This window comes from Eupeodes corollae, chromosome 1 (genome assembly GCF_945859685.1).
Source record: "Eupeodes corollae chromosome 1, idEupCoro1.1, whole genome shotgun sequence".
Taxonomy (NCBI): domain Eukaryota; kingdom Metazoa; phylum Arthropoda; class Insecta; order Diptera; family Syrphidae; genus Eupeodes; species Eupeodes corollae.
This window is the reverse complement of record NC_079147.1, coordinates 264,669,748-264,681,846: the sequence shown is the minus strand read 5'-3', so window position 1 is coordinate 264,681,846 and position 12,099 is coordinate 264,669,748. Positions and strand designations below refer to the sequence as shown.

The window sequence follows — 12,099 nt, the reverse complement described above, 5'->3', positions numbered from 1 at the left end:
GAGCCTATATTTAAAATAATATTTTATATTATTATATATTATTATACATGTTATGTAGTTTAAATTTCAATTTCATATTTATCATATAATTTTAAAAAACAATCTATTCAATTCCCTTAAATAAACCCTTGTACTTATGTGTCTTACTCAATGACGACCCTGTGTGAAAACATATTAACCATTCAAAAAATGACAGTAAAAAATCTACGAATAACTTTCTACCCCCACTGTAATATGTCATTTCAATCGAATTACAAACTTATCATCCCCTTGCTGACCTTTCATTTCACTTCTCTTGACGAAGAGATAAAAAATCATAAAAGTGCTTAATTTTTTGGTTTCCTAGTCACCGTATTGTAAATATGACAAAATTCCCAACTTCATTGATGTAAAGCACATTAGTTTAAGTTGTTAAAGTCAATTAAGGTCACCTAAATTGTGAGCTAGATATAATTCGAACGAAATTCCAAAGCAAATACAACTTTTCGGGACCATTTTTGTGAGCTCCGACAATCATCGTCAACAACAAAACTCATAAATATATGTACTTCTTTCATTTCAGTCGTCGTTGCTTTGCTTCCTACATCAATAAAATGTACAAACAAAGTTGCACCAACTTGCTTGACCTTCCAGAAGCCGATGTCAAGAAATGGCTTGATTCCTTTGACTCAGTCATAACCGATTGTGATGGTAAGAGTTATGAAGATTACAGGATATTGCGTAATGTGTAATTTTGTGTTCTTTGTAAATTCAAGGTGTTGTATGGCTCTTCAACAATCCAATTGAAGGCAGCGTTGAAACTATTAACAAATTCAAGGAAATCAACAAAAAAGTATTCTTTTGCACAAACAACTCAACCAAGACAAGAGGGGAACTTCTAGAGAAGGCTATCCGGCTGGGATTCAAGATGAATGAGGATGAGATCATTTCCACAGCTCATGCCGCTGCGGCTTACCTTAAAAATCGCAACTTCAACAAGAAAGTGTTTGTGATTGGCAGTGAGGGAATCACAAAAGAACTCGATGCCCTGGGAATCGATCACAATGAAGTTGGTCCAGATCCCATCACGTCGAACCTTAATCAATTCGTATCGGAAGAGCTGAAGCTAGATACCGGAATAGGAGCTGTGATTGTTGGTTTCGATGAGCATATTAGTTTCCCAAAACTAACCAAAGCTGCCTCGTACTTAAATGAGACCGATTGTATTTTCCTAGCAACAAACACCGACGAGCGTTTCCCAATGCCCAACTATGTCATTCCCGGAACCGGTAGTATTGTTAAAGCTGTTGAAACCTGTGCCGAACGAGATGCTATTGTTATTGGAAAACCAAATCCAAACATTTGTGAGTCACTGATACGCGATGGAATTATTAAGCCCGAAAGGACCTTGATGATTGGTGATAGGTAGGACGCTTATACATTCCGTTTAGCTTTTTTAAAAAATATACCGAGTGACACATAATTTCAGATGCAACACGGATATTTTGCTAGGAACAAATTGTGGATTTCAGACACTGCTGGTCGGGTCTGGAATTCATCAACCTGATCATGTGAAAGCTTGGTTAGAGGAAGGCACCGAAGAAGCCAAAAAACTAGTTCCTGATGTTTATCTGCCAAAGTTAGGGGATCTTTTGAAATTTATGTAAATAAATTCAATACACACTTCATGCAGCAGCTTTGTTAATTGACAACAAAACATTATTGAGCATTGCATTTCTATTTTTCTGTTAATTATGTTTAAGTTTCAAAAGAGTTTATTTTTGGGTGTTAAAATGCTGTTACAAAACAAAAATAGTTTATGATAGAATAATTTGTGTATGTTTCTGGATGAAATGAGGCTATAAAATTATTTATTTTTTTATATCCATCATCATCAATCCCATTTTGCGATGTTTTACTTTAAGATTGCAACATGTTTGTTTTTATTGATAATCGTTATTAACGGTTTCGAAAATCGGGAGAAAACTGTCAAATTGAAATTGGAAGAGATTATTCAAAGTCAAGTGTATGCATTGTGGGGTTGATTTTTGTTTTCTGTTAACATAGTAACTTTGTTCATATTAACTATCTGCCTACGCCATAAACATGAATCAATAAACAAAATGTCAATTTAAACATGATAAATGTATTTTTTTGTTATGAATGTTATGCAGTGAATAGCAATTGAATTTGCTAAACTTTTGTGTAGTGAGGATCTCAAATGTACTATGGAGCTACTTGATTCTTCAGAAACTGAAAAATAAATAATTTTGTTTTATATGCAATAACCTTTAATGAGTTTTTTCATGGGTACTGTTTCTTGCGCAAAATTGACAAACTCTTCAAGAGCAGTTCTTGTCATAAAAATTGCTTTCTCAAAGAAAGCCTTTGGAATTGGCATACAACTTTTACCCTTAAGTGTAAGTTGTTAATCTCTGGTTCTCCACGGACTTGCGAACCACCTTATTTATTAACTTCCCTTAGGAAGTTATTGTAATGGGTCCGATTTGTCAAATTGAAAATGTTGATATTTCTCGACGTTTCAAGGTCCCTAGAGTCGAAATAAAAGATTTGTGTACGTGTGTACGTACGTTCGCGACGTTTTTTTCGTTGTCCATAGCTCAAGAACCAGAAGAGACGTCGATTTCAAATACATTTTGTTATACAGATAATAGGGCAGAAAGATGCAGAAAGGTCTCTCAAGAAAATTGCGTGGGTGGTTTTATTGCCATAGCAGTTTGAAAAAAGGTGAACATTTTGGTTAACCCTAAATATCTTACGAACCAAAAACGCTAGAGACTTGAATTAAATTTTATATAATATATTGTGACGTGATATCAAAGAAGTATATTTTTTGAAAAAAATCCATTTAAAGTTTTTTTTATAAATCAAAAAAACTGAAAAAAAAATGTTGTCACCTCCAAAATTTTACGACTAAAATATGATTTCATCTCCAAAACAATTTTGTGCAACGAAGAATAAAGTTTTTGACATCCAATAAAATTTTGAGAAAAATCGAATTGACAGCTTTTTTAATAAAAAATAAAAATCTAAAAAAAGCAGTACTCAAAGTTGGTAAAAATTGAATATCGATTCAAATATCTTTTCAAAAACTTGAAATGTGGGCTTCAAACTTATTTTATCTTATAAGAAATATTGTTTTCAACATTCTTGAGAAAAAATGAATTGACAGTTTTTTTTACAAAAAATTAAAACCTAAAAAAAATTAACAAAAGTTGGTGAAAATTGATTTTCGATTCGATTTCAAATATCTTTTCGAAAATTTGAAATATTGGCTGCAAACTAATTTTATCTTATAAGAAATATTATTTTCAACATTCGATAAAATTTTCAAAAAAATCGAATTGAAAGCTTTTTTACAAAATGCCCCGATGTAATGGTTGGGCTCATCAGAAGATGACCATTACACCTTGTCTTGACGCATATTTTCTCGAATAAATCGAGATTCCATATAATCTAAGCTACATAGAGCTACTGTGAATTATATGGTTGCTAGTTGCTACTAGTCTTCAAAGAAGATAAATTGTAGCTATTTTTAATGCCTTGCTATGGGACTTAAAATAATCGGTGTTCAGGAAAAAACAATTCGGCTGTTTAGCAGTCAAATATTTCATTTTTAAAATTATAATGCTAGCGACTTGAGAAAATTTTGTATTATACAGTTGAGTTCATAAAAATAGCATACAAAGTTTCATAAAAATAGTGCTGGTCATATTTTATTAGATTGTCAATTATTAAAAAAAAGAAATTCTTCCAAAAAAATTACAATGTTACTTGCACCTAACGGTCTTTCGTTTTCATATTAGAGACTTTAAGCTTGAAGTTATATCCTACTTTTCCCGGTGAGCACCCATTATTTCAAACTGCCTGGATATAGAGTGTTCATAGCAGTGCTTTTGATTTTATAATTAAAAACTGTTAAAAATTCTTCTTCAGCAAAGATGGTCAGTGATGCCTTAAAATGGACAAATAAACCAAAACGCGAGGCCCAAAAAGGATGACTACTGAAAGTACTGACAGAAAAATTGTTCAGTTAGCAAAACAGAACCCTTTCATATAGGCTCTAGGAAAATAAGAAATGGACTTCAACTGACTGTTAGCGCTGTTACAATACTAAGACGTCTTTAATAAGCTAAGTTAACAGCCCGAAATCAACGAAAGGTACCATTCTTGACGAAAAGACATGTGGCAAAGAGAATGGAGTTTGTAAAAGCGCATAGAGATTGGGCAAAAGAGAAATGGAGGAATGTGCTGTCATTTTTAGGTCCAAGGGTATTTGAGAATATGTGAGAAGACCCTTAAATGCAGCATACGATCCACGGTACACTAAAAAAACAGTGAAGCATGGTGGAGGAAGAATTATGATATGGGCTTGCTTTTCATATAACAGGTTCGGGCCTATTTATCCCATTAGGGGTATAAGGGATGCAACCCAGTATGTGAAATTTCTAGAGGAGGTTATGTTACCCTATGCTGAAGAGGAAATGCCGTTGATTTAGGTATACCAACAAAGCTATGACCAAAGCATAGGTTAAAAAAGGCCCGCTCAATCCTCGACCTTAACCCCATCGAAAATTTGTGGGGGATGTTAAATACCCAATTCATAAAGCAGAACCCAAGAATTCAAAATAATTGTGGGAACCAGTGCGTGATTCGTGGAACCCAATACCATTCGAGAGGTGTCAAGTTTTAGTGGACTCGATGCCACGTAGATGCGAAGCATCAAAAAAAGAAATGGTTATGCAACAGGGTACTAATTGTAAGCTAACATTATTTGTATACTTTCATATAACTTATTACAGTTTTTCTTACTTCTTACGTAATAGATCCAGTACTTTGTCATGCACTGCTATTTTTATGAACAGCCATATATTTAAAAAACGGTTTTTACTGTGACAAAGCTAACCGTAAAAAATCTATAATACTTATTTTGTTTTTATGAATAAAATATTTAATTTTGTTATTAGAAGTTTAATTAAATATATTATACCGTTGATATTGAAGGCCTTTTTGTTTTATTTGGAGACCACTGCAATTTCTGGAACGATTGATCGATATCCAGACAGAGACTATCAATGTCTCAGCATGCTTACTGCAAAGGGAAATCGATAGAAACAGCCTTGCACACTCTGGTAAGAACTATCGAATACTCCCTAGAGCAAAAGGAAGATACTATGGTGGCCTTTCTGGATTGAGGGCGCTTTCAACAACGTTGACAGATCCGCTATCACTTCTGCTATAACGACCTTAAACGTCGAATACTCAATCTGTGAGTTGATAATCTAATGCTAAAAAGCAGGATCACCAACTCCGCAGTTTGGGAGATTTTTGCACGAAAAGGTCTGTCAGTAGAGGCACTCCGCAATTTGGTGTTCTGTCCCCTCTCCTGTGGAACATAGTGGTTAACGGACTACTAATATCCCTTGAGAGGGAAGGCTACAGAGTGGTTGCGTATGCCGATGATGTTGCTATCGCCGTCACAGGGGAACATCCTAAAGTACATAGACTACACTATTCCTAAACCCCTATTTGGAAAAAACTTCCAGGTATCCATTCCATCCAGAGATGAAGATGGGAAGACAAAAAACTCCTGGATAACAAAAGTATTCATTTTTATACAGATGGATCCAAGGCAAATAAGGGAGTTGGTAGTGGTGTGTACTCAGAAAAGTTTAATCTAAGCATCTCATTCCGCCCTCCCTAATCATTGTAGCGTCTTTCAAGCGGAAGTTTGAGTGATCAAAGAGGCTATCTAATGGCTAAGAAAAAACGTGATATCAACTTCTGATATCCGCATCTTATCTGACAGTCAGGCTGCTATCAAATCCCTTGACGGTGTCTCAACCAAATCTCTAACGGCCCTCGATTGTCGATCGTCTCTTATGGAGATGGCGCAGCAATTTAACATTCACCTCTGTTGGGTGCTGGGCCACAGAGACATCACAGGAAATTGTAGAGCCGATGAACTCGCTAAAAATGAAACCGTCATACCTATTTCACCTGAAAGGGAGAAGATAGGTATACCGATAGGTGCAAGTAAACTTATGCTAAAAGAAACAGCTTTTGCGATAGCAAATTCTAGGTGGCACAACTTACCAACATGCGCAGCCACAAAACTCATATGGCCTTCACTGGACCTAAAGCGCTCTAAAGACTTGTTATCTCAAAGCAGACTTCATATTAGCTCCCTAATAGGTGTCCTTATGGCAAACTTCATCTGGGGGACTACTCTTTTGATAATCCCAGTGAACTAGCTAAAAAGGATATCAAATATCTTCTTCGCTTTTTAAAAAGCTCAAAATGGTTCGACTAGTAAGAAGTAATTCTCTAGATTCATGTGGTATCACAATGGGGCTTTCTCTAGGCCTAAGTGTGTGGATCCGCAGCCACGTTAACCTAACCTCAACCTTTATTTGCTTATAAAGAAAATACAAGTTTTCATTAAATGGTTTTCGACTAACAATCTCGTTACCAAAAATTGATTTTGAAATCAAACTGATTTGTTGATAGTTTTTTTTAGAACAACACGAAAACCTACAAAAAACTGATAAGAAACGGGTTTCGCCTTAAGTAGGTATTAATTATATTAAATATTTAACGCACATAAAATATTGTTAAATTTTTTATAAAAGTCAAATTGACACACGGGATGGGAAGTAATTAGTGTGGGTCCCATCCCAAATATTTGACAACTCTACTGCGCTCGTTACACATACACGAAGCTCCACTTAATCAATCACAACAATAAAAAACAGTTCCAATCGTGTATCATGCGCCACGGAAAAAAAAAACAATTTTTGAAGAAAATCTGAATTTACCCATGGAAAACCCCATAAGATATAGGTTAAGCCATTGATAAGGTTCAGACAACATAAGGGACTTCACTGAACGCAAATTTTGACCAAGGCAACTATAGTTAGTTTTTCAAGTATCATAGGTACATGGAACCTAACTTTACTAACCTCTAGTTTCAGGTTATGATACAAACCACTACTCAGGTAAGTTACAAGTCCATCACGATTTGTATTTTGTTTTGTAAAGAAATAGAACTTATTTCTTTTCACAAAACATTAAATGGAGTTGTACGAAATAATAAATAAATCACATAGTAATAAAGTTAATCTTTTAGTTGAATGAAAAAACATGATCAACTGGCATCTTGACATAAGTAGGCTTGATTTGATAGTTAAAAAGATAAAAATACTATCTCTCCAGTCAACCGTCAAATAAATTTGCCTTAATTGTACGGACATTTTTTGACAGCTGGCCAATCAGATATTAAAAACTTGAATTAGGGACCGGTTATAGCTTTCAGTAAATCGATCAGTAAGATTTGAAACAGGAGGAATCTGAAATGTTTTACTGATGAACGTTTATAGCAATCAGTAAATTTACGTCATTAAGATAAATGGTACTTTAAAGCTTCGCGCCACATTTTTTTAATTTTTTAATATGTGATCGGAACAGTAAAAAATTGGAACACTTTTAAATGCATTGTTTCTTTGAAAAATACTTGAATATAGGATCATCTGATTGCATCAATCTCTTTCTAGAAATAAATCTGTAACATGTTCAATAACAAACATTTTACTGATGAACCCGCCCTTACTTTCAAGTTTCTTACGTGACCCCTAAACCTGCCCAATGTTCCAATTATTTTTATAAAGAGTTCAATAGTATCTTGCTCCAATTCTGTCAAGTATTTTTAGATACAAAACTAAAATGAAACCAACACATGAATAAGAACAGAGAAGAGCTAAACTTGAAGTACAGGACTATGTACTGGTTCCTAGGAAAGAACTTTGGCCTATCTATCTAGAACAAACTCTTGTTATAGAAGCAAGTATTAAAAACCTTTTGGACATATGGCATTCAACTATGGGGCTGAATCCATCCAAAGTAAAGCCCTTCGTGGAATACTTTAAATCGAATACATTATTGACTACATAACACTCCTCAGGCAACCTACGAGTTCATCACGATTTGTATTAGGTATTGAAAAGAAAAATTACTTACACATATCTTTTTCAAATTGACAAGGAACCCTTTTACAAAAAGCATTAAATGAAGTTGTGTAGAAAACAAATAAATCATATGTACATAAGTAGACTTGACTTGATAGTAATGGAGATTTTCCTTAACTTACTTTCCAGTCAACTTTCAAACAAGTTTGCCTTAATTGGAAGGCAATTTTTTGGCGGTGGCCAATCAGATACAAGAAACTTGAATTACTTTTAAGTCCCTTATGTCGTTTGAACTTGCGCAATATTGCCAAAGCAACCGTTAATTTTGAAGTTTAAGAACTGAAGACCATACGGTGCCAATTACCTGAATTGAACATTTGCCAGCTACAATTCTGTTATTTCTATCATCTTAAAAATTAAAAGTTTGACAATTTTGTAAAGTATACATACATAGATCTTTATAAAAATTCTCAATACCCTATGAGATGACTTATGAGTCTTCATTTGACTCTATGATATGAAGTAATGAAAAACTTTGAATCTTATGCTTTCACGATTTGGAAAAAGAAAACATTTCATAGTAAACTTTTGGTGTTGATTTTGAACTCTAACTTCAACTTTAGCACTTAACAAATTTAAAAATATCCGTTTTCAGCACTATATTCGATATGTTTTTAAATATATTTGATACATTTGATGTATTATTCCCGCTTAGACGATGGATTCGTAGAAAAAAAAATACTTTAAAACCCCCGCCCGTTTTGTATTGAAATCCATTTAAGGTGAAGACTAAGGAATTACCAAATCACCACAAATCTACTTCATGTTTTTGTTAATCTCAAAAATGTATATCTCAAAAATCATACATTTTACTCTTCGACGAAGTATGTATAATTTGATAAAATTAAGACTTCAGAGTCTATTATTTTTCCCAACACTGTTACTATATTGGACATTAAATAGGTGGATTCGCAAAAACTAAGGAAGCCAAATAGTTTTGATTATTCAACAGTTAAGATTTATGCCTCAATTTGTTTGATAATGTTTTACTAATTTTTATTGGACACTATTTATTTATCTTCGAAAAGGTTTTGCGAAGAATGTGTGTATTTGTTTTCTTAAAATCTATTAGTTTTACTATTATGAACATAAAATTATTTATATGCCTACAATAAAAACACACTTTGAAAACTCTCCGAAAGTTTAAAGACCTCATTTAAGTAATTTTAAATTTTGCTAATAATTGGAAATACAACAATTAAAGTTCACGAAAAATGTATATAAAGGTAAGATGATGAATTTTGGTATTATTTTACTTTTACTCATCTTCAAGAACATCTATAAATAATTCCATAATTTTATTTGTCGCTAATATACTTGAAATATGTACAAACATAGTGCCACAAACTTGCTACACCTGCCAGAAGTCGACGTAAGTGAATGGCTTAATTCATTTGATTCAATAATAACCGATTGTGATGGTAAGCTCTAAAAGCTAATGAAATAAATACAGTACCGAGCAAAAAAAATGCAACCAAAAAAGTATGGTACAATCTTTAGCAAGAACTAAGTTATTTTAAATTATAATACTTTGAAATTTAGCATAAAATGTTCAAATTAATTTTTTTCTTTAAACAGAATTGAATTTTACCCAATCTTACTCCATGAAAATATTTATTGTAAAAAATGTTCCTAAACTTTGATCTTAAGCCAAGCAAAAAAATGCAAATTCGTGGAAAATTTTAAAAATAACGTATTTATTCATCTTATTTGAAGAAATTTTGTACTTAAAAATTTTAATATTTTGTTGCGAAACCTTTATTGGCAATAACGGCGCGTAACCTTTTAGGCATTGAGTCAATCAACGACACCAAATAGCTCGCAGGTATTTGTTCCCATTCAGTCCTTATTTGTTCCATCAACTCGGTACAATTTGAATGAGTTCGCTTTCTTATCTCCCGATCTACATGATCCCATAAATTCTCTATGGGATTGAGGTCGGGAGATTGTGCTGGCCAGTTCAAAACATGAACCCTCTTCTCTTCTAAGAAGTTTCTTACCAAACGGCTGGTGTGTTTTGGGTCGTTGTCGTGTTGAAATAAGCTGTTTTCAGGCATATTCGTCCGCAAATGTGGAAGCATATGGTCTTCCAAAATGCCCTTATACATTTGGGCATTCGTCCGGCCGCTTACTTGACAAATCGGGCCCACGCCTTGACGAGAAAATGAGCCTTTGAAAAAGCCCAACTACAAATTTGATTTCATAAATATTTAAAATTGCTTACCCCACACCATTACTGACCCTCCCCCATGTTTAATTGTCGGAACTTGATATCTAGGGCTGTACCTTTGTCCCGGGGGCCTCCGCACGTACCTAATGCCATCTGACGAGAACAAGTTGAACTTGCTCTCATCACTCCATAAAACTCTTGTCCATTGCTCACTTGTCAAATGCATATGGCGCTTTGCAAAATCTAGCCGTTTCTTCCTATTGATGGAACTGATGTATGGTTTTTTAGCTGGTCGTCTTGCATACAGTTTTGACTCCACTAATCGTCGCCTAACTGTGTGTACCCCTACGTTAACATCAAAATGTTCATTTATGTCCTGAGTAACTTCCACTGCATTTTTAAAGGGATTAACTTTAACCTGCCTTATGATCTCACGATCTAATCTGGAAGTTGTTTTGCGTGGACGGCCACTTCCCACTTTGCGATTGATGTCCCCTTGTTCCCGATATCGGGATATAATACGCGATATTGTTGATGTTGCTACACAAAACTCCAAAGCGATATCCTGCATCAATCTTCCGTTGTTAGCAGCGTTAATTATTGCTTTTTTGCATCCAATCGATAGTTGCTTCTATTAATTGCATATTCTAATTAATTGAAACCAAAGAATAAATTTTATGTACCTACCTTCCTAGTCATATTTGCCATTTGCATTTTTTTTGCTCTCAGTAAAATTATGTTTTTCCAACTAAATGTAAATTTGCAAACACTAGAGAGAGACCAATTACATATTGCTATTATAAACAGAATGCCTACACAATGAGTACACATATCCGAAACGGAAAAACTAAATTTTACCGTTACGAAAGATAAAGCAATAATAATTGATTTTGGTGTGACTGTTTGCATTTTTTTTGCTCGCTACTGTATATCAGTGCATACTTTCCCAATTTAAGGTGTTGTATGGCTTTTCAACAATCCAATCGAGGGCAGCGTTGAAACTATAAGCAAGTTCAAGGAAATCAACAAGAAAGTATTCTTCTGTACAAACAACTCAACCAAAACACGGAGGGAAATTCTAGAGAAGGCTAACCGATTGGGATTCAAGATGAATGAGGATGAGATCATTTCCACAGCTCATGCCGCTGCGACTTACCTTAAAAATCGCAACTTCAAAAAAAAAGTGTTTGTGATTGGCAGTGAGGGAATCACCAAAGAGCTCGATGCACTGGGAATCGATCACAACAAAGTTGGCCCAGATCCCATTACATCGAACATCAATCAATACGTATCTGAAGACCTTAAACTTGAGACCGGAATAGGAGCTGTGATTGTTGGTTTCGATGAGCATATTAGTTTCCCAAAGCTCACCAAAGCTGTATCGTATTTAAATGACCCCGAATGTATTTTCCTGGCAACAAACACTGATGAGCGTTCAGTGACGCCAAGCTATGTTATTGCTGGAAATGGTGGTATAGTAAAAGCTGTCGAGACCTGTGCCGAACGAGATGCTATTGTTATTGGAAAACCTAACCCATATATTTGTGAGTCATTGATACGCGACGGAATAATTAACCCTAAAAGGACCCTCATGATTGGTGATAGGTAAAGTACGTCGCTACGTACATTTCTATTGATTTTTTTAATTTCTTCTTCCTTTTTTGTTGAAGATGCAACACAGACATTATGCTTGGCACCAATTGTGGATTTCAGACACTGCTGGTCGGCTCAGGAATTCATCAATTTGATCATGTGAAAGCTCTGCTAGCAAAAGGCACCGAAGAAGCTAAGAAACTTGTTCCTGATTTTTACCTTCCAAAGTTGGGAGATCTCTTCAAATTTTTGTAAATAATCCCATTTTGGTTTTTATTCATGAGTCATAACAGAAAGTTCATTTACCTTCCC

At 34.5% G+C, this 12,099-nt stretch overlaps 2 protein-coding genes across 4 annotated transcripts; both read left to right on the top strand.

Annotated features, from left to right (window-relative positions):
• The first annotated feature begins 245 nt into the window (after window positions 1–245).
• On the top strand, window positions 246–2,115 carry LOC129941621 (glycerol-3-phosphate phosphatase-like). Of its 3 annotated transcripts, none has more exons than XM_056050302.1 (4): window positions 246–388; window positions 563–690; window positions 756–1,404; window positions 1,469–2,115. In XM_056050302.1, the coding sequence occupies exons 1-4, from the start codon at window positions 363–365 to the stop codon at window positions 1,644–1,646; spliced, it is 981 nt and encodes a 326-aa protein (XP_055906277.1). In that variant the 5' UTR covers window positions 246–362; the 3' UTR covers window positions 1,647–2,115. The 3 variants fall into 3 exon arrangements, with proteins under 3 accessions (XP_055906277.1, XP_055906279.1, XP_055906278.1); XM_056050304.1 differs by having other exon boundaries at window positions 251–438; XM_056050303.1 differs by having other exon boundaries at window positions 251–499.
• A 7,164-nt stretch (window positions 2,116–9,279) lies between these two features.
• LOC129950337 (glycerol-3-phosphate phosphatase-like) lies at window positions 9,280–12,042 on the top strand. The gene is made up of 3 exons (XM_056062243.1): window positions 9,280–9,445; window positions 11,151–11,799; window positions 11,865–12,042. Exons 1-3 carry the CDS (start codon window positions 9,349–9,351, stop codon window positions 12,040–12,042), a joined length of 924 nt encoding a protein of 307 aa, XP_055918218.1. The 5' UTR covers window positions 9,280–9,348.
• Window positions 12,043–12,099: the final 57 nt, after the last annotated feature.